This window comes from Panthera tigris, chromosome A3, assembly GCF_018350195.1.
Source record: "Panthera tigris isolate Pti1 chromosome A3, P.tigris_Pti1_mat1.1, whole genome shotgun sequence".
Taxonomy (NCBI): domain Eukaryota; kingdom Metazoa; phylum Chordata; class Mammalia; order Carnivora; family Felidae; genus Panthera; species Panthera tigris.
Window position 1 is genome coordinate 127790421 of NC_056662.1, and position 22467 is coordinate 127812887.

General features: G+C 42.1%; 1 protein-coding gene across 5 annotated transcripts in view; it reads left to right on the forward strand.

The window, feature by feature from the left end:
• The window catches only part of NBAS (NBAS subunit of NRZ tethering complex), a 328450-nt gene that overhangs the window by 119500 nt on the left and 186483 nt on the right, over positions 1 to 22467 (forward strand). For all 5 annotated transcript variants that reach the window (XM_042982471.1, XM_042982472.1, XM_007080697.3 and 2 more), the window contains 4 exons: positions 5146 to 5299; positions 10374 to 10559; positions 12257 to 12430; positions 21698 to 21831. In XM_042982471.1, the coding sequence (XP_042838405.1) occupies positions 5146 to 5299; positions 10374 to 10559; positions 12257 to 12430; positions 21698 to 21831 (648 nt within the window). The remainder of the gene's footprint in view (positions 1 to 5145; positions 5300 to 10373; positions 10560 to 12256; positions 12431 to 21697; positions 21832 to 22467) is intronic.

Genomic DNA, 22467 nt, shown 5'->3' on the forward strand with positions numbered 1-22467 from the left:
GACCGCGAGATTGTGACCTGAGCCGAAGTCGGACACCCGACCGGCTGAGCCACCCAGGCAGCCCTATGTTACAGGTTTTTTTAATGGAAGAATATTAAATTCTACAAAGTAAATATTCTAAACAAATGATCCTTATATAGCAGCTCTTTTCATTTTAAAGTATTCCTTTAATTTCGTTCTTGATTCAATTTGCATTTTTATTTTTGTGAGACTTAACCTTAGAAAGCCTGAGAATGTGGAGGCATCAACTACTGGTGAAGGGGTGGGAGAGGAGGTTTGGGGCTGAAATCAGTTGAATTCCCTTAGTCCTCACTCCTCAAGGTCAGGAAAATGTTCTGTCACCATCTAGCCTTCTGTATTTCCCCTGCATGAAATCAGATGTTTATTTTTTGGATTCATGAATTAAGGCAGAGAACCTCCAGGATGATCCAGAAATCCTCCAGCTGCCTGGGCATTAGGCACAGCGCAGGGTGGGGGTGGAGTGCTGGGGTTGAAATTCTGAGCGTTCAGTGAAAATCTATGTCTGAATGTTGGAGCCTAGGGGTACCCGCCCCCTCCGAGCTCCTAGAGTGCAGGCATATTCCCCAAGTAGAAGTTGGGAGAGTTCTTTTCTAGAGAAATGGAATCGTGTCTGAGAAGAGGCCTCCAGGTATTGAGATATTAGTCCCAGAAGATCAGTGCATTACCTGGTCACAGCGAAGCCAGCAAAAGAACGAGTCCTGTCAGCACACTGAGCTTCCCGGACGTTTGAGGGTTGGCGTCAGTGGGCAGGACAGACAGGAAAGGCAAAGCCAACAGAAGGGGGAACTGGAAGTCAGAGACCACACAAGAAGAAAACTTCAAAAATTATAATTAATGTTGCCCATGAGATAGGATACTGTAGTTGTGAAATAACAAAAGGATTTTATAAAACAGGGACAGAGAACTAAGAGCACTTTGGGAAATAAAAAAATAAGATAGTTGGTGTCTAACAATTAGGAGAGTTGAAAGATAAAAGCAAAGAATTTTCCCAGAAAGTAGAATAAAACTATTATAGAGCTAGATAATAAGCAAGCAAAGATAAAAACAAGCTTAATATTCAAATTACAGGCATTCTAGAAAGAGGTGACATATCATAGAAGGGAAGAAATAAGAAACCTTTCAAGTCTAGTATTTAGAATTGAAGGCTATGAGTTTTCACACTGAAATGCCCACTACACTAAAGCATACCATCATGACCTTCCCAAATATCAGGGGCACAGTCTACCAGAGAGGAAAACATATTCCATAAAAGGAAGTTTGAATTAGAATGACCTCAGACATCTCCAGAACAGCACTAGGAGCTAGAAGAAAAACTTTTGCTGGAACATATTTTTTGATCGGGAATCCTGATGCAGCTAAAATCATCATTCAAGTACGAGGTTAATCATGTAAGGTCTTGTAAAATTTACCATCCATGTACATCTCATTCCAGGAAGCCATAGGAGATGTGTTTTATTAAAAGGAAGGAGCCAATTGAAAAACAGAAAGCCATTAGATTCAGAACTGGGCTCTAACATAGGCCATGGCAGTGAGAAGGCCTGGGATGACAGCTGTGTTCTTGTCGGGTGAGAGAGCAGCCAGCACAGACTGGGAAGGGGGTAGACGGCTTCAAGAGCCGGGTGTCTTGGAAAAATTTTCAAAATGGAACTGGTGTATTGTCTGATGTATTTGACTATTTGGGGAAAGCTTTTAAATTTTGCTATTAATACATCTTTTGGAGAATTTGGAAAAAATAGCGACGAATGCATATGGTAGTGAATGAGACACGTAGGACAACTGGCGTCTATTGACTCCAGAAAATGAAAAGTTGTTCAAAAAGAACAATAGTTATGATAATGTACCACGTGGCTCAGGAGGAGGTAACATTCACATAATCAGAATGTAGATAATTAGTGGTTTAATCCAAATTGTGATATAGCCACAGTGGGAGGAAAGAGTGTAAGGGGAGTGGAAGGTTGTGGTTTAAGGCCGCTGAACAGCAGGTAGAGTAGAGAAGTCAGGGAACAGTCCCACACACATACTGTTTGTTTGGATGTGTAGAGGAAAATCCAGGAACGTGCCTGAAAGACATGGAGGGGGACAAAGATGTCAACAGTGTATGGAATCGCTGGCTTTTTGATAGGAGTCTTTTCATGCTTTTGGATTTTTGAAGCTATGTATATGTACGGTCTGTCTGATAAATGATACAAACCCGTAGTGTCGATCATTGCAGATGACATTCGAAAGCTCTCTAATGTTCGTGCTAATGTTGGCCGTTTCTCTTTGTTTTGTTGTATTTTGGATATCTGAGATAATGGAGTAGGTAACTCTTAGGTACCTTTTATTACCCCCCAAAAGTTTTAGTGTAATAGCAGTTGAATATTCTGCTGTGTTTTTGCTGTTTGCTTTTTAAAAGCTGTTTCTGATTTTCATTTTTAAAAATCAGAGTTGTATATATTTGCAAGTAGATTAAAATTTTTCTACAAAGCTGTGGTTAAAAACAAAGCATCAAGAAGATGGGCTTTTCATTTCCGGATGGGCTTTTGAGAGAATAGCACTGGCGGAGCATCGCACCCTTCATCCCACGCTTCCAGGTCCCCGCGGCCTGCGCCTTTGCTTGATTCCAGGTAGATGAAAGGCATGAGGGCGTTTCCTCTCAGACCGACCACAGCGAGCCGAAACGTAAGCCAGGCTTGCTGTGCCAGACGTCCTAAAACTAGAAATGAAAAGTCAAAAGTTTCACAGAGGAAAAGATGCTTTTGAAGATGGTACAGATGTTCAGTATTCCAGGACATACCGTGTTGCTTATCCATTTAATTGGCGTCTGTCCTCTGTTAGATGCGAGAATACCAAAGAAAAGCAGATGCGGTCCCTGTAACTCGTGAGGCTTATAACCTGGCGGGGAAGATGGTCCTGTTGTAGATGACTAATGGGATGAGGGCTAGGAAAGACAAGGGCTGGGGCGCCGGGGGCCTGTAGCAGGGAGATCTCAACTTGGTGGAGGACAAGGAAGGTTGTCCCGGACAAAATCTTGTGAAATCTGAGATTTGAACAGTGAGGGCGAGTTTGGCAAAAGAGAGGGAGCGTGTTCTAAGCAGAGGGAAAGAGCGTGTTGGAAGGAGGCTCAAGGCGGTGCCCTCTTTAAGGGCAAAACAAGGACGTGGATTGCTGAAGCACGTAAGAGTGAGATTGGCACCAAGAGGAGGCTAGGCTAGAGTATTTTGTGGTGGATCACAGGCTTTAAAAGTAGGCATGGATGATGTAGCCACGTTTCTGTTTTTAAAGAGGTAACTCTGTTACCTGAGGACATCGTGAGTTCAGTTTGGATCTTGTTGCATTTGAAGTGCCTGTGAACCATTGAGGAGCAAAAAGCAGAATTTCAGAGCTTCTGAGCGGAGGGTGGGTTCGGGGTAAAACATGGTCATTGTTGTAATAATGTGTGTGGTAGTTGATATTGTAGAGTCAGAGGTGAGACCAAGGGAGAGTCCAGAGTGAGGAGAGAGGAGAGAGCCGGACTGGGAATTTGGAGGAGCCAGGATGCAGGGGTCAGCTGGAGGGGCTATCCGAGCAGAGGTGACTCAGAAGGAGCCGCCAGGAAGACGAGGGACGGCAGGCGGCACCACATACTGGAGTGAGGGAAGGGAAGCCTGTTTCTGGAAGAACGTGGTGAGATTCCATCAAACGGTGCTGAGAGGGAAGTACCAAGGACTGGAGAAAATACCAGGGGACCTCAGAGTTGCTCATGGGTATTTTTCCCTGCTGACATGTGTGGCTTTAATGATTTCGGGGTATGTATGTGACTTTTCTCGTGGTAGTGATGGGAAAAACCACTGGCCAGAAAGTGAATGTCGGTTGTGAGACCAGCTGGGCAGAGGGCTGCTGGCTATAAGCACAGTACGCTGTCTGAGGCATGTGGCCAAAATGCCCAGATATTTTATGGGCCTTGTGTCTGCTCCTACATTACAGCTACTAACAATTCCAACAACAATAATACCTGTAAGTAAAAAATTAAGCACCTGCTCCGTCATACGATGTTTTATGTCTACTTTACATTATTTTGAACACTCTGGCATAGTATTTACCCATTTTATCTGAATAAAATGAATCTAAGAGAAGTGTTAGCTCTATAATTTGTGCAGTTTCATGCCTTTCAGCAATGGCATGCGCTTCAGTTCTGACCCCAAAGCCCCTTGTCTTGATGGTCCACTTGGCCGGGATCATCCTCCCAAAAACTCCTCATAATTTGTGATCCCTCGGGTGTCATCCATGCACACATTCCTCTTGGTGTTCTTCTTTTCCTCCTCCTCCTCCTCCTCCTCCTCCTCCTCCTCCTCCTCCTCCTCCTCCCCTCCCCCTCCTCCTCCCCCTCCCCCTCCTCCTCTTCCTCCCCCTCCCCCTCCCCCTCCTCCTCCTCCTCCCCCTCCTCCCCCTCCTCCTCCTCCTCCTCCCCCTCCTCCTCCCCTCCTCCTCCTCCTCCTCCCCCTCCTCCCCCTCCTCCTCCTCCTCCTCCTCCTCCTCCTCCTTAATCTACGGCAACCGGCCTGAAGTCGTTCCTCTCTTTGCAGATGTCAGTAGCGTACTACCTTGCTGATGCCTGCTGACAGTATATTATCAATGTAAATAAGGCATATTTCCTTTGGTTTTTATGAACAGAGAAAACCAGGTTTCTGAATCTATATTTGAGTCAGAATCGCCTGGAGGTGTTTCACCTGAACGAGGCCTGGCCGGCCATCACAGGTAATTTTGATTTGGTACGCCTGTGGCCGGCACCCAGCCGTAAGCGTTTCGTAAAATTTGCCTCCCAGGCTGATTTTGATTTTGTTAATACTCACTACATTGATTTGTGGCATAGCTGTTTTGGTGTATCGTCCATTCTGATTTTTTACATTGGGAAGCCTAATAGGGAAATAGATTAGGCATCCCCCACATGTCCCATTTATCGTGTAAGTGTGCACATAGATACGGGAAAAGATACACGCAGACACCCTCCCCTTTGTACACACACACACACACCATACCCCCATCTCTGTGACCGCTCCCTTCCCATCCCTGTTCCTGTCTCTCTCTCTCTCTCTCTCTGACTTGCACAAAATTCTAACTTTTCCCAGCATTCCAGTGACTAATTGTTCCTTTTGTGCCTCGCAGAATGGTGGTCGAGCCGCGTCTGCAAGATGAAAGTGAATTCTTGTATGCCGCACAGCCTGAGTTGCTGAGGTACAGGACGCCGCCGCTCACGGTAGAGAAGGTTGTGGACTGGTATCAGACAAGAGCAGAGGAAATAGAGCATTATGCTCGGCAGGTGAGGGGCGGACGACAGCCGCGACTCCGCGATGCCGGCAGAGCCGCGTCAGGCCCTCAGGATTCAGGGCACGTCGTGGCAGCTGACGGTGGTGCCAGGGAGCCTGTATTTGGTTTGCAGAGACGAGATGAATCTCTCTTACTACTTTTGTTCTTTTATCCTTTGCCTCAGAAGCTCTTGTGGCCTTTCTAGGGATTCTTAAAGAGCAAATACACGTAAGAAAAGTTGCTCACCTTACTCTAAAATCAAATGTAAGCTGCGAAGTATGGTGCCCGCTCTCCCAGATTTTCCAAAGATTTTTAATAGGCTTAATACCATGCTAGTTGAAAAGACCGTATCAACCCAGAAATGCCTGATTAGCTCCTTGTCACGTTGCAGTAAGGCAGCTGATTTTTATTTTGCTTTTTAGGAATTTGGGTTTGAGGCTCTGTCTCTAATGTTTTTCCTTAAGTTGAAGCCTAATTTCCCTCCGTTCCCCTGTGCCTTTATGGAGCCACATAAGAACTGCATCAGAGAGGGGCTGTGGAAGAGAGAGCAGATTGTATGGAAGCTTAGGAGATCTGAATACTCATCTTAACTCTTTGCTAACACGCCTTGTAACTCTGAACCTGCCACTTAACCTTTTCTGCCTGTTTGTTTTCTGCCTGTTCATGGGGTTAGTTTTTTTTTTTTTTTTTTTAGTGTTTATTTATTTTTGGGAGAGAGACAGAGTGTGAGTGGGGGAAGGGCAGAGAGAGGGAGACACAGAATCCGAAGCAGGCTCCAGGCTCTGGACACAGAGACACAGGGCTTGAACTCACGAACCGCGAGACCATGACCTGAGCCGAAGTCGGACACTTAACCGATGGAGCCACCAAGGTGCCCCTCATGGGGTTGCTTCTTATACCAACGTCAATGAAACAAAGAAAATACACAGGAAAGAACATTACCAATTCTGCTAATTGAGGGCCTTGCAAATATCAGCAGCAGTTGTCTTCGGCTTAGAGGACAGAAGTTTGCAATTCAGACTGAAGAATGGCAGAAGGCACTTTGAAAACTCATTTAGGGTCCGGCCGATGCATGACTTTTGCTTTTTACTTGCGGTCTTGGCTTTGGACCACCCATCCTACCATCAGTTTTCCACTTCACAGGAAGGCCGATTCTAAAAGGTCTGATGAGCAGCAGCACTGTGGGAAGGAACTTCCATCCCTTTGTTTAAATTTCTACTTAGTGATTGGCACAGCTCTGTGTCTCCATTTGATAGTCTTCTTGAATTTCTGCTTCCATCTCATTCCTATTTTTAGTAGTCATGGAATTGAAGGTGAATTATTTATTAGAGCTGATGGCACTATTATAGACCATACTTTTTTTTGGAGGGGGGGAGCGGGCGGGCCAAGAATATTTATGATGGACTTTCCAGGTTTTTGAAGATGGCTAAGGACCATAGTATGTTTGAAAATGTCTAGAATGGTAAGGTGCTGGAAGAGAAAGAACCTCTGGAGGTGCTCCCGTTGTGCTCTTTGGACCTCGGGTGACAGTGATGTGTCAGGTTTATCGATTGTAACAAGTGAGCCGTTCCGGTGGGGGATGTAGATGGTGTGGGAGGCTGTGGGTAAGTGGGGGTAGAGGCTGTGTGGGAAGTTGCTGTACTTTCTGCTTGGTTTTGCTGTCAGCCTAACACTGCTCTAAAAGGTAAAGTCTGTAAAAAATAAACAGAAAGGAGACTGCAGAGCTCTTTGAAATTAAAAATTTTTTTAATGTTTATGTATTTTTGAGAGAGTGAGAGGGCGAGGGACAGAGAAAATTCCAAGCAGCCTCCATGCCATCGGTGTAAACTCCGACGTGAGGCTTGAACCCACAAACCAGGAGATCATGACCTGAGCTGAAGCCGGATGCTCAACTGGCTGAGCCACCCAGGCACCCCTGAAATATAAATTTTTTGACAGTCTAGCAATAATTCCTAGACATCTTAAATTCATCATTTGAGGAATTGGGAATAATTATAAAGGAAGCAAAGTGATTTTGGGGGTGCTTTATTTATCTGCTTCCTATTCCTTCATCCCTTTCCTTTATTTAAAACCCCTTCTATCAGAAGTCTTGCTCTTTTGCTCCATTTTATTTACTAATGTTTCATGTGGCTTATGCTACAAAGTGTATCCAACATAGTTTCATCTTTTTCATTTTTAGAGACTTAATTGATGTGGGACTTCTTTTTCCTTAGTGCCTACAAATGCCTTTAGCGGAACTTGTTTGTTAGATTAGAGAATGTGTATCATGTGAAATGTATCCGGTGAGGGCTTGGGGTGCACGGCAAGATTGAAGTTGTATTAGCGCCCACTTTCATTTAAGGTGTCAGGTAATTTGGTTCCAAAGCTTTTGTACTTCAGTAAGTATCTGGGAGAGCCACACCTTCAAAGCTGATATTAGAAAACCAAATCTGGATCACAAAATTGGTGAGTGTGTTACAAATGGCTAATGTGCTGTGTATGTCTTCAAACTGTTAGTTGCACAGAGTTGTGTTTCATGCATCAGGTTTTCTTCATGCTTTCTGAAGATTCACATGGGATAGTTTTTTTTTTTTAATTGATATACAGGTAAATCTGTCTTTTCAGACATGACCTGTGTTTTTATTACTAGAAATTAGGTAAAAAAACGCATTTATCTGCTGAAGTGTTTCCACATCATTCCTGTTTTGCCTCATGCCTTACCTACAGACGTTTTTCCCCCCCTTGTGTTTATTGGCACCATGTGCCTTTCTTCTTCGTTCATTGCATCTGTACTAGTCAGTGCCTGGGTCTTATTAGAAGGGCTTGGAGGCTGGTCCTTTAATACTGCTGTTCCTGCCTTGCCTTGATGCGCTGTCCCTCCCCCTTCTCTGCTTTCCCGGATCTACCACCTCGGCCTCATTCCCACTCATTCCCAGAAGATGATTTGCCTGTGTTTCACTGGGAAACTTGAGAACTCGCTTCCCTTTGTCCTTCCTCTTCCCGGCTTTTCCCAGAGAAAGAGGTCTCTTCTCTTGCGTTCAGGCTGCTGGAGTCCACACCCACCCCTGCTCAGGGCTGTTCTGTCTGTCATCTTTTCTCTCTCCCCAGTGTCTTCAACCTCTCCTTCTCTGCTCTGTCAACTTTTTTTTTTTTTTTTTTTGGTCCTAAAGTTGAAATCACTCCTGTTTTTTTAAATACAACAACAACGAAATTAGAGCCATATTCTCTCTGGCTTTGGCTGCAGCTGCCTTCCTTCTGTCGCAGCTCAGCTCGGACATAGTCCCCTCCGCTCTGTGTGATCACTTTCTCCATGTTTCTTTGCTCCTCGTTTGTCCGGAATCTGGCCACCCCTGCCGTTCCACTGAAACTGCTTCTTAATGTCAAGTCCCCTTCCTCTGTTACTTTACTGCTTCATCCTTTGACACCACTGCTTCCTCCTTCCCGCAGGCTCCTCTGTGTGGCTTCTGTGATGCCCTCGTGCTTTCCCCTCATCCTTGTCTTAGCCATTCGTTTTCATCTCTTCTGGGTGGCCCATGTCTTCTGGCTTTGTCCCCCAGGGTGCTGCTCTTGCCCTAGTAGAGAGTCTTCTGACACCAGTAAGTGCAGCTGTCTGAACCGGTCTGCCTGCTTCCTGTTCAGTCCACTTCCAACCTACCATTCAGCACGTACTTACTAAATGAATGCTCTTTCTCGGGCGGACATCTGCTCCTGACGTGCCTCAGTTCAAAATCCTTTGGCCGTATTTGGATCTCAGGATAATCTGCCCCTTCCTTAGCTCAGTAAACAGTGTCATCTGTTCTGTGGTGTCTCCCTACTGCCCCAGCCATTTTGCTCATTGCTTCGCTTCATCCAGTCTTTGGGATCCTGCAGAATGAACTGTACTTTCACAACACGGGACGCTTCTCTGCCTTCCATGCTGTTCTCCTGCCCTCCTTCCTTGTGACCTGCCGATATCCACAGATTCTTTTTTTCTTTTTGTTAAGTTTATTTATTTATTTTGAGTGAGAGAGAGAGCAAGAGAGGGACAGAGAGAGAGAGGGAGAGAGAGAGAATCCCAAGCAGGCTCCTCACTCAGTGCCCAATGTGGGGCTCGAACTCACGAACCACGAGATCATGACCTGAGCTGAAATCAAGAGTCGGACGCTTAACCGACTGAGCCCCCCAGGTGACCCCAGTATCCACGGATTCTTTACAGCACATTTTAAGTGTTCCTCCCTCAGGGAGACTTTGTGACACTCGCAGGTGGGCCACGTGCCCCCTTCTTTGAGGCCCCACTCATCCTTGCTCTACTTCAGTCTTTGATTTACTGGGTGAGTTTTCCTATGAGGTGGAGATCATTGAAGGAAGAGACCTCATCAGTTTCCTATTCCTAACACTTAGAATGGTGCTTGGTTCACGGAAGGTCCTTAATAAATAACTGGTAGTCTAGGATAAGGGTGTAAGTGAGTAGTACGAGAAGCGGTGAGTTAAGGCCACGTTAGATGATTTTGCCATCAGCCCGAATTATGTCCTTTCATAAACCCAATCAAGTGATAGGGAGTCAAATTGCTGTGTCCTGAGCATGTCTAGGAAACTCATTCTTCGTCTTGGTCTCAGTGAAGGGCAAATACTTGAATGGAGACAGAGAAAGTGTCTACCGGAGTTCATCATTCAGCAAGTATTTATTGAATGTTTTTTATATAGGAGGCACTGTGGAAGGGTAGGTAGTGAACAGGAATATGAAAGCAAACATTTTGTTTTTTGGAGCAGAATGATATAGTGAAAGTAGGATTAATTTGGCATTATCACTAAATAGCTCCCCCTCGCCCCCCGTGTTAATGTCGTAAGAATAGACAAATATATATGAAATTGCTCTTAAACTGTCATGTTCTATGAATTTAAGATGTTTGTCTTTCATTATCTTCAGTATTTCTTACTGATTCTTTTGAAACAGTTTGCTGATATATTTGCTAAAGAACTCTAATGTTTTTGTATTAAATCAATGTATGTTACTGATAATGCAGTCTTATAGAAGATGATCACAAGAGTCCGATTCTGTACAGGAGGCTTTGACTGTAGAAGATGTGGGAGATGAAACACTCAGTCTTCCTGTCGCTTTTCTGTTTCAGGTCGACTGTGCATTGTCACTCATTCGACTCGGAATGGAGCGGAACATTCCCGGTTTGCTGGTTCTCTGTGATAATTTGGTTACCCTGGAAGCCTTGGTTTATGAAGCCGGGTGCGATTTAACCCTAACCTTGAAAGAACTCCAGCAGATGAAAGACATTGAAAAACTAAGATTGCTGATGAGTAGTGTACGTTTTATTTTAACTTTCTGTGTACTTGGATTAACGTGGGTCTCAAAGCCAAAGATAAAATGGCCTCCAAACCTGAGAATTTAGTAAATAAAAGAAGGTTTCTTGACTTAAAAAAAAAAAAAAAAAAAAATCCAGTTTTTGAATAAATTACTGAAGGCATCCCAAACTATTTTGGCTGTTCTTGTACCTTGCTTGCCCTTTATTCATAATCATCTGTATATATAACTTCTTTTTTTCTTTTAGCTAGCAGATTTCTAAACTAGCTGGTCATGCTAGGAGTCATGTTTCTAGGCCTTCACTATGTTAAATTTCCCAATTACTTCTCTATTTTGCTTACACAAAAGTATTGGATTCAGAGGGCTGGGTGCTTGTGTGAAGAAAACATCTTGGCTTAGTGGTTCGTAAGTTCAGGAGGGTTTGCCCAGCCACTTTTAGATTCTTCTTGGGTCACCCTGGGGAGGAAACACCCCCCAACGTTAGAACCTGGTTTCTCATGAACTCACTGATTAGAGAGGCACCTTTGAGACCAGAACGGTGGGGTTGTGGGGGGCCAGCTGTCACAGGCCAGACTGGTTCCAAGTGGCCCGGTAAGGCATGGAATCCTTGTCCCTGCGCTGTCCCACGCGCTCTCCTTTCTCCCTGACTCTTCTCTTTTTTTCTCATGTACTTTCTTTTTCGTCTTCCTTCCTTTTTCTCTCTTGTCCTCTTTCTCCCTCTTATCAGTCAGCCTTTTCTCTCTCCCTCTGGCCCTGCCTTCCATTTTGCTTACTAGTTTTTTTCCCCCACTGATTATCCAGCCAGTGAGAATTGATTTGTGTTATATGTAAGACTCCTCTTAGGGGATTTAGGTGTATCTCCTGGGGTAATTAAAAGAAGGAATTGTATAATGTCAGGGAGAATGAGTAAAATTATGGGTGTCATTTGGAGTTTTGTGAAGGTGGATGTAAAGGGGAAAAACGAAACAGGAAAAGGAAAAGGAAGGGAGAGACTCCGGGATTCAGAGACTATTCTGAAGTAGTTGTCTTCTAGAGGTTTTTGTTTTGTTTTGTTTTAAGTTTATTTATTTTGAGAGAGAGCTAAAGAGAGTGTGGGGAGGGGCAGGGAGAGAGAGGGAGAGAGAGAATCCCAAGCAGGCTCCGCACTGTCAGCGCAGAGCCTGACATGGGGCTCGAACCCATGAACTGTAAGATCTTGACCTGAGCTGAAACCGAGAGTCAGATGCTCAACCAACTGGGCCCCAGCCGCCCCCCTTCTAGAGCTTTTTTATGCTCCTCTGTCTCTTTGCTTTTTTCTGTTTTATTCTTCCCATCTCTGGGCTCGCTTGTTCTCTCTCTGTCTCTCGAGACATCTTTTACACGTGCACACACACACTTTTGTAGGTAGAACCTCTCTTTACTCTGGGAGACCTCATGTTGGAGCAGTAGTAGTAACATTTTTGTCTTCCAGAGCTGGGCATAGGCTGTGAGGGACCCAGAGTGACCCTGGTCCTGAAGAGAGGGCCCCAAGTGCTGTCTACTGTACAAGCCCCAGGCAGAAGGCCATTCTGCTACCTCTCAGGCTGCCTGGGAGAGGTGAACCAGAGTGTCTGTTTTAGGAAGTGTTGGCCTTCAACTCTTTAACATCAGTCTCTTGAACTTGTTGTCTGGTATAATAGGTATTTAATGTGTGTTTGTTTTGGTTGATTGTATTTTCAGTGTTCTGAGGACAAGTATGTGACAAGTGCCTACCAGTGGATGGTTCCCTTCCTTCATCGTTGTGAGAAACAGTCTCCTGGTGTGGCTAATGAGCTATTAAAAGAATATTTAGTAACTTTGGCTAAAGGGGACTTAAAATTTCCCCTGAAGATATTTCAGCAGTCCAAACCAGATGTAAGTAGAAACTCTAACTTCTAAAAAAAACCTCTGCACTTCTTCCTCTGCATAATTATGTCTCATTTGTCAGTTTGTTATAATAGGCTTTGCAAGTAACTTCACTTGAAACAGACAAGAAAACGGTTGTCATATTATTCTTTAAAAATGTTTCAACAATTCAGTCCACTAATTTTTTGGAAGTTTATATGTACTTTGATTTATTTACTCATAAGTTTGTTGACTTTCTATTATATTGATTATATATATAGATATATATCAATACCAAAAAAACTAACAGTTGATAGATACTGAATTCTTACTATAGATAGGCACTCTACAAGTGTTAACCCATTTAATCCTTATAGCAATCCTATGATGTAGATATTTTGTATTAATATTGGAGGGAAAGAAAATTGTGATCTAGTGTGGTTAGGCAGTTGTCCAGGGTCACAAGGTTAGGAGTGGATCCTGGGTTCACACATAGGTATTCTAATTTCACAGCTGTTTTCTTAACCAGTATGCTTTACCCTAACGCCAGGAGAAGAAGAAAAGATTCTCACCCTTTAGGACCTTCAAAATACTTATGAAAATCTTTAGGATGTCATAAGGAACTCTGATTTTTCTTAATTATCTCTTGTATTTGCTTAACACTACTATATATTGGCTCTCAAACAACACAGCATTTAGGAGCACCAACCCCCGCCCCCCCCACCCAGGTGAAAATCCATTTATAATTTTGACTCTCTCAAAACTTCCAACTATCCGTAGCCTACTGTTGACCTTACCAATAACATAAATAGCCGGTTAACATGTTTTGAATGTTATATGTATTCTGTACTGTATCTTCATAATAAAGTAAGCTGGAGAAAAGAAAACGTCATTAAGAAAATCATAAGGATGAGAAAATACATTTACAGTCCTGTCCCGTATTTATAAACAATTGGCATATAAGTGGACACACAGTTCAAGGGTCAGCTGTGTTTAAAGCTCTGTACTGCTGTAGAATTCAAGTCGGTGTTCACATTCACTGGCAATAAGTCATTTTGTTAAGTACAGTATACTTTAGCAAAGTAAATACCTCTTAATTTAGCCATAAATCAAATCTGTTGTTTTAAGAGATACTGGCTCCCTTTCTGTTGGCAGTGGCTCAAGCGGGGTGGCATGGCCACTCGGACGCCCTGACTTTGTAGTGAGAGTCAAAGGGTTGGATTGGGGTTCAAGCCAGAGGCCATTGAAGCCTTCTTCCAATCCAGAATTCGAATTGAGTGCACTTCCTTGAGCTAACCTTTATTGCAGTCTGAAGTCTTCTGAAGTGTATGGTCTTAAGCCGTATAATCCAGAGAAAAAAGGAAAACATTGCTTAGCTAACCTTACACATTTTTTTGGTTTCTGAAAGGGTCGTTTGTCAGAAATATATCTATTCTTTGGCGTTTTAAAATTTTCTATCTTCTCATAAGCAGCTCCCGTTTAGTATTCTGGTTTTGAATTTGGGGTGGTTTACTGTGAGCCAAGGGTGGGTTGCTTAAGACCGCAGAACACAATGTGAGAAGCGGGATGGATTGAAAATGAATGTTTTATGAGGAAGGAGGAAGTGACTTTAAATTCTTTCTAGTAATCTTGTTTGTGATACTTCTTCCTTACAGAGTCTTGTAAATCCTTTGTATGTCATCAGCTTTTTGTTGTCTTTACTTGGCAATTTAGCATGTGCCTTTTGAATAAAACATACGGTCATTTGCTTTTGTTGAAATATGTAAACATCAAAGCAGAGAACAATGGAGTTGCTGGGCTCTTCCTTTCTGATCCAACCTCTATATTTCTAACAATATTATCTTTCCACAACAGAACTTTGCTCATGTTCATGGATCATGATCTATGGGAAGCCTCCAGAGGCTTACCAATGTCCACAGGGTAAACGTTAGGCTCTCTAGAGGGTTCTTTGTGGTCTGTTTCTAGTCTGCCTCTTGAGCCTCATTTCCCTCTGTGAAGGAATGTGCTAGTTCACTCACACTGAACTTCTCACCCTGTCTTCCCCTTGTTCGGTCTTTCATGCCTCTTTATGTCTTAGTAGACTGTCCCCTTTGTTAGGGATGGTCAACTTCTCTTCCCTTCCCTTTGCAGACACCTACCTGCCCTTCAAGATCCTGCTGTCTAAGATTCCCTCTGCTGGGAGACCTGTGACTTACCTGTGCTCTGACAGGTCTTGTCCCTGCCTCTGTAATAACCATGTCACACTCTCATAATTGGTGTTTATTTATTTTTATTAAAACACTCATGTTTGTGTCTCCCACCCGTGTTTCCTATGTGTGTTCTCTATGTCCCCTGCATCTGTGTGTTGCCAGAGTGTCAGTGCCTTGTAGAGAGCAGGTGCTCAGTAAATTTTGTGAGGGCAGATGATGAGCGAGGGACTGAAACTGGGTTTCATTATGATGCTTTAGATCACTTGATTCCATTTGTTTGCTTATGAGGATTGTGCTTGGAGCATTGTTTTTATTTTATTTCACTTGGCCCTTTACAAAAAGGTCTGCCATGTGTTAGGCGCAGAGTATTTACAGTAATATCACGGGAGCAGTGATTTCTGTATCAGACCGCTTGGACTAAGTTACACTGCATTAACAAATGAGTAGGTTAGAACAGATATTCATCGCTTGCAAGTGTCACACAGGCTGTGGCTGGGCTTCTCTTGTGTTCCATGTCTTGTTCGCTCTAGGACGTGGCTAAAAGAGCAGGCCCCCTTTGCTGAGCTGTGGCACAGGGAAAAAGAACAAAGTAGAACCGCACAGTGACTCTTAAAACTTAGCTCAAAGTATGTCACGTGACATCCGGTCACATTTCACAGGCTAGAGGAAGTCTGTGGCCAAGCCTGATGTTAATAAGGCAGGGAAGAAGGGAGTGCATAATGGGGACAATAATACAGATTGTCTTGGGAGAAGGGAGTGCATATTTGGGGACAATAATACAGATACATACTTGCCCTTTTAACTGCAGTGTATGCTACAAACTCTTCTTCTTTTGTATAACATCCTGATTTTAAGCACTCCTCTGTGATTTTAAGCTGCTGTTCTTTGCTTGAATGGCCCTTTGGAAAGCAGAACTTGTGAAGGAACTTGGGCAAGTCTGGATGAAGAGGATTTGGGAATAAAATATTCTGCCTTCTCATGTTCTCTGTCTGCTGTACTAGCAGTTTAAAAATGCATCTGTGTATGGGAACTATGAACTTAAATTTTTTTGATTGTTATTTATTTTGAGAGAGAGAGAGAGCGAGTGAGTGAGCCAGTGTGAGCAGGGGAGGGGCAGAGGGAGAGGGAAGAGAGAATCCCAAGCAGGTTCTGCTCGAAGGACTTTCCTCTTTCCAGCTATCCTGTGTTTCTATGGTGCAGTCCTCCAGAGGCCTGAGTTTGGAAGCTTTGGGTGCTGATGTAGGCCCTGTATCCCAGCAGTGGCATAAATGGGAAAGTCTCCTTAACACTTTAAACTCTTGTCTTCAATTTCCTGCTTGCCTACTTTTGGCCTATACTCCTTAGGGAACTGAAAAATTTATACTCTACCATGCAGTTAAGTATGGTAACCTCTAGCCATGTGAGGCTATATAAATTAAAATAATAAAATTAAAAATTCATTTATTCAGTCTCCCCAGCTTTTGGTTATTTCTAGTATTTTGTAATTACAAACGATGCTGTAGTGAATAACTTGTTCCCATGTGGTTTTGTGTCTTTGATGTTTATTTTATTTATTTATTAAAAAAATTTTTCTTTAATGTTTATTTTTGAGAGAGAGAGAGAGACAGTGTGAGCGTGAGTGGGAGAGAGGGAGACACAGAATCCAAAGCAGGCTCCAGGCTCTAGGCTCTGAGCTGTCAGTACAGAGCCCGACATGGGGCTTGAACTCATGAACCACAAGATCATGACCTGAGCTGAAGTCAGACGCTTAACCGACTTGAGTCACCTAGGCGCCCCACGTTTATTTATTTTTGAGAGAGAGAGAGACAGAGCATGAGTAGGGGAGGGCCAGAGAGAAAGGGAGACACAGAATCCGAAGCAGGCTCCAGGCTCTGAGCTGTTAGTACAGAGCCCGATGTGGGGCTCGAACCCATGAACCGTGAGATCACGACCTGAGCCGAAGTCGGATGCTTAACCGACGGAGCCACCCGGGCGCCCCGGTTTTGTGTCTTTGGTATGCCTTCAAGGTGTGTTCCTACGATGGGCATCCTGAGGCTACAGGCAAGGGTTGTGTCGGCATTGCCAGAGTTTCCTTCGGGGCGGTGGGGGCGGGGGATGGTTGGTCCAGGTGACATTCCTACCAGCGGTATAAGACCTTGCTTGTTGCTCTACGGTTTTGTGGACAGAATTCATTGCCATAGTTTAACATGTTTACTAATGTGGGAAGTGGAAAGTGGTATTTCAGGGGTGTTTTAATTTGCATTTAATTATGAGTGAATTTGAAATGTCCTCATATATTTGAGGGGATTATCTCTTTTTTGGTGAATTGTCCATTCCTGTCTTCTCCCCGTTTTTCATTTGGATTTTTGTTCCTTTGTGCTTTGCTTTTGTAGAAATTCGGGTACATTGGCGTAATTACCCCCCTTTTTAATGGTATGGATTGTGTATATTTCTTTCAGTTGGTAGATTATCTTTTGACTCTGTCTCTGGTGGATTATGTCAGCCAGAATTTTTATCTCTATGTGTAGACAAATTGAGCAATTTTTTATTGTCTCTGTATTATGAGTCATGGTGAGCAAGCCTTTCCCTCCAAGGTCAAAGAAGAATCCACTCATTTTCTTTCAGTACTTGTATGATTTTATTTTTCTGTGTGGATCCATAATCCACTTGGAGTTCATTTTTTTGTGTGGTGACATGAGGTCTAATTTCGTTCCTCAGATGGCTACCTAGTTGTCCCAGCACCATTTATTACAAATTTGGTCTTTTCTAGAGTGATTTGAGATGCCACCTTTGTCTTATATCAGATTTCCATTTAGTTCTAATTCTAGACTTAAAAAATTTTTTTTGCAAGTTTATTTATTTTTGAGAAAGAGAGACGGAGTGTTAGCAGGGGAGGGGCAGAGAGAGAGGGAGACACAGAATCTGAAGCAGGCTCCAGGCTCCAAGCTGTCAGCACAGATCCTGACGTGGGGCTGAACTCATAAACTGTGAGATCATGACCTGAGCCAGAGTCGGATGCTCAACCGACTGAGCCACTCAGCTCCCCTAGAGTTTTTATATTGTTACTGGTTTGTCTGTACACTGGGACCAACTGTTTAATTATAGAGATTTTATAGTGTGCTTTTAAAGTCTGGTAAGGGTGGTGTTCCTTTATAGTTTTTCTCCCTAGGTTTTTTTTTTTGTTTTTTTTTTTTTAAGCTATTCTTGTAAAAGTTTGTTTCTTCTTCTGAACTGTAGTACAACTTGTTTGATTCCATAAAATAGCTTATGGGTATATTTACTGTGATTATATTAAATTTGTAAATTAGCCTAGCAAGACTAATATTTATTTATTGAAGTTTTAAGGTTTAATTAATTAATTTCATGCACATGCACGAGCATGAGCTGGGGAGGGGCAGAGAGAGCAAGAGACCAGTATCTCTGTAACACCAGTCATCCTATTCAAAAAGAGGGGGTATCCCTCTTGCACTGTTGGTGGGGATGCAAACGGGTGCCTTTGGAAAATAGTGTGGAGGTTTCTCAAAAAATTAAAAATAGACCTATCCTATGACCCAGTAATAGCACTGCTAGGAATTTACCCAGGGGATACAGGAGTGCTGATGCATAGGGGCACTTGTACCCCAATGTTTATAGCAGCACTTTCAACAGTACACAAATTATGGAAAGAGCCTAAATGTCCATCAACTGATGAATGGATAAAGAAGTTGTGGTTTATATACACAATGGAATGCTACGTGGCAATGAGAAAGAATAAAATATGGCCTTTTGTGGCAACATGGATGGAACTGGAGAATGTTATGCTAAGTGAAATAAGTCCTACAGAGAAAGACAGATACCATATGTTTTCACTCCTTTGTGGATCCTGAGAAACTTAACAGAAGACCATGGGGGAGTGGAAGGGGGAAAAAAGTTACAGAGAAGGAAGGAGGCAAACCATAAGAGACTCTTAAAAAATGAGAACAATCTGAGGGTTGATGGAGGGTGAGAGGGAGGGGAAAGTGGGTGATGGGAATTGAGGAGGGCACCTGTTGGGATGAGCACTGGGTGTTGTATGGAAACCAATTTGACAATAAATTTCATATTAAAAAAAAAGGGTATCATTCTATTCTGTCTTTTTTTTACTGTATTTCAGGTGTATTAAAAATGTTCTTCATGTAGCTTGTGCACATTTTTTGTTAAATTTATTCCTAAACCTTTAGTTTTCTCTTTTTCTATTATAAATTAAGTTTTCCCTACCTTCACTTCCTCTGTTTGTTGGTTTTATATACGAAAGCTATTCATTTTGTATGTTAATTTTGTATTCTGCCCCTTTACTAGTTTCTTGTCTTGCTTCATTCTCTGGGGTTTTCCAGATATCCTGTCTTATCATCTGCTCTTCATCTACTTGCCTGTAGTGCATAATTTTAAGATATTTATTATTTATTTATTTATTTATTTATTTATAATTCATTTATTCATTCATCCATTTATTCATTCATTCATTTAATGTTTATTTTTGAGAGAGAGAGAGAGCACAAACGAGGGAGGAGCAGAGAGAGAGGGAGATACAGAATCTGAAGCAGGTTCAAATGCATGGCTCAAACCCATGAACCATGAGATCATGACCTGAGGTGAAATCGGACGCTTAACCAACTGAGCCACCCAAGACTGTTTTTTAAAATAAAATTATAATCTTCTTACACTTTACCTTGCTGTGTAGCATGGAGAATAATCTGCTACTCATGGTGGGGAAGACTCACTGACTTCCTAGAAAGTTTTAAAGGGGCTCTTTTCTGTTAGCTTGAGGTGGGGCAAATGATGGTTTAATAGTCACTACTGAGATATTAGGGCAGGCATGATGGAGATAAGAGGAAGTGTGTTTTACACTTCATGGAGTTAGACATCTTGTAGGTAGATGAACAGAGCACAAATGGTAAGTGCCTTAAAATGGTGATCATTACAATTTATGTGCTAATAGATTGCATTAGGAAAGATATACTGAATGGCACGGGAAGCAAACAAAAAGATGCCATAGGAATATAAAGAGGAAAAAATAATTTATGTATCAGAGTAGAATGAGGATAGAGTCTTTGGATTAACATTTATTGAGCATGTGTAAGAGGCTGTAAAAATCTGGCCAAGTCCAATTGAAGTTCAAGCCAGGCAGAGATAAAACTGGATTATTAGGGAGGTCGTAGATAGGACATGACTGAGTTTTTGAGAAGTACACTACGACAAGGAGACATAATCAGACTAATAGCATGTTTAGATGAAGGCAAGTAATTGAATTTGAGAGAACTAAAATTTGCATAGAGGTTTGTAGGACTAGAACAGTGAGCTGGCACCAGGCACGAAGGACTTGAGTGGAAGGCAGAAAGTTCATTTTTTACGTTTCACATTGTAGGACTGCAAAAGGGTTTTCAGCAGGAGATGTTGAACATATATGATCAAGTATGGACTTTAGAACCTTTAACTTCCAAGTGATTCTTTAGTGTCGCAGGGAGGGCAGGAAAGGAAGCAGGGGAATCCAGGGAAACATCAAAGAGTTTGGCTTCTGCTGCAGTTGGTTTTCCATTTATTCCTTTTCATTCAAACTGGTTTGTTTTTTTTTCATTTTCCTGTAGGAGTTGCATTGTTGAATACTGTAGTTTTTGTCAGTCTCTCCCATTCTTACTGTGAAATTTTCCCGTGGGCCTGTTCCTGCAGGGCTGAGGGGCTTTTCCTGCAGGCTGTGGGGCTGTGAGAGCAGGTATCCTTAGCCCTCGTTTTGCAGCCAGTTGCCTGCATCTGACTCCTGGCCTGACCACAGCCAGCTTTGTGCCGCAAGCAAGTTATAGGGCCTCTTGGGGCCTCAGTTTCCCCTTTATGTAGAATCGAAATAGAACTAGTATTAACCTTACAGGGTGGTTTGAGGAATTGAGAATTCATGCGTGTGAAGCACATAGAAATAGTACCTGGCACACAGTAAGAAATCAGGAAAAGTTAGCGATTTTAATTAAATAATAATGACTTTTACTGTGCCCTGTTTGTCTCTTTAACCAGTCTGTCACTTTGCAACCTTGGATAACTGTCACGTGTCGATGTCAAGTTAATGGGATGTTTTTCTCTTAACACCTTGAAGAAATCTGTAGAACTCCTGTAACCATACTACCTCAGAAGACTGTACTTTCCTCATAACCTTGAATGTTTCTTCTTCCGTCCATGCATGTGATTTTTCCAGCGAGACGATAGATGCCTTTGGTAGCTTCTCTCCATCACTTTCTTGTCTGTTTTGTGAATTTCTGCTAAAATGCTGAACCCCACTAGGTCTTTATTATGGAAATTATTTTGTCATTGAGGGCTCTAAACTTATTTTGTCATTGAATAGGGCTCTAAGAATATAGTTTCAGCTTTCTATTTTCATTTCTTTGGTGGTAATCATGTAAGCGTTCTTCACGTATTAATTTATTTAGTCCTCACAACTGTGACATTATGGAGAGTTGTTAATATCCATTTGTATAGATGAGAGAAACAAGGCACAAATCCAGTATTTTTATATCCTAGAAAATACTCCAGGATGGGAGTCTGATTTGCGATGGAAAGGTGTATCCTATAGAAGACAGTGACTCAAAGCCATTCTTTCTGCACCAGAGTGTGCTCTGTGATTTGAATATTACTGCATTACAGTGTGGCTTCTTTTGAATAGACTGTCAGTGCTGTTTAGTTACATGACTAATATATAATGCATACTGAAAAATAGTAGGTTCAAACATCTCTGAATATTAGTTAAGGAATTTTATATATTTTTGTAATTGAAACACATAAAATTTGGCTTTAGGGTTAGAAATGTTTTTAATGAAGTGCCTTTTTAATTCACTGTGTTTCTTCTATCCACTTTATCTTGAATGGGTCATAAATTGAAGAATCTGTTTTCAGCAGATGCAAAGCTTATGGGTACAAATTATCTTTTCTAGCTGATTCTGTAATTAAAATGTGATTTCATTCAGAATTATTAAAGACCCCAAAAGTCTGTAAGCTAAAGAAAAATCAAGATTTGTTTTTGCAGGTGATTAATTGCACTATTTAATATTCTATTGACAGTTGTACTGGGCTAGGGAAAAACGGACTATAAATCTGACTCTTAGTACAGCATGCTTTATTTTCTCTGTAGCTGCAGCAAAAAATTATTCCGGATCAGGACCAACTGATGGCAGTCGCTCTAGAGTGTATCTACAACTGTGAACGAAATGACCAGCTGTCCCTTTGTTATGACATATTAGAATGTCTTCCACAAAGAGGATACGGGTGAGAATCCACAGTGTGCCAGTCTTATTGTCGTCTTTTTTGTCCTAACAGCTGAAACGAAAATGTTGTTTCCCTGAGTGTTCATGAGAGAATTTGGGGAATATAAAAACATGTATAGAAGAAAATGAAATCATCTGCAAACCTGTAGCCTAGAGATAAACTTTTGTTTTTCCAACAGTGTATGAGCAGTCACTGTAATTTTGTCAACTTGGATAAATTATCCATTAAAAAACAAACAAAAATACCACCACCACGATGAAAATTACTTAATTTTAAGTGCATAGACAGTGATATCTCTGTTTTCAGTTGTGTTTTTCATGAAGCTTTTTTCATATTTATGGGCTTGGGGTAATCTATGAATTATTTGTTCTGGGCCCTTGCCTACAATAAGCATGTTAAGTAATCATGGATGAATATAAATAATTTTATTTTACTTTATTTTTCTTGCAGTTTTATTGAGCTGTGATTAATACACAGCACCGTGTAAGTTTGAAGTGTTTAATGTAATGGATGGATATCCATACATTGTAAAGCGACAAGTCTGTTTAGTTAGCATCCCTCATCTTCTACAGATACATACATACACACATACATACATAAATAAGTAAGTTTTCTACCTTGTGATGAGATCTTTTA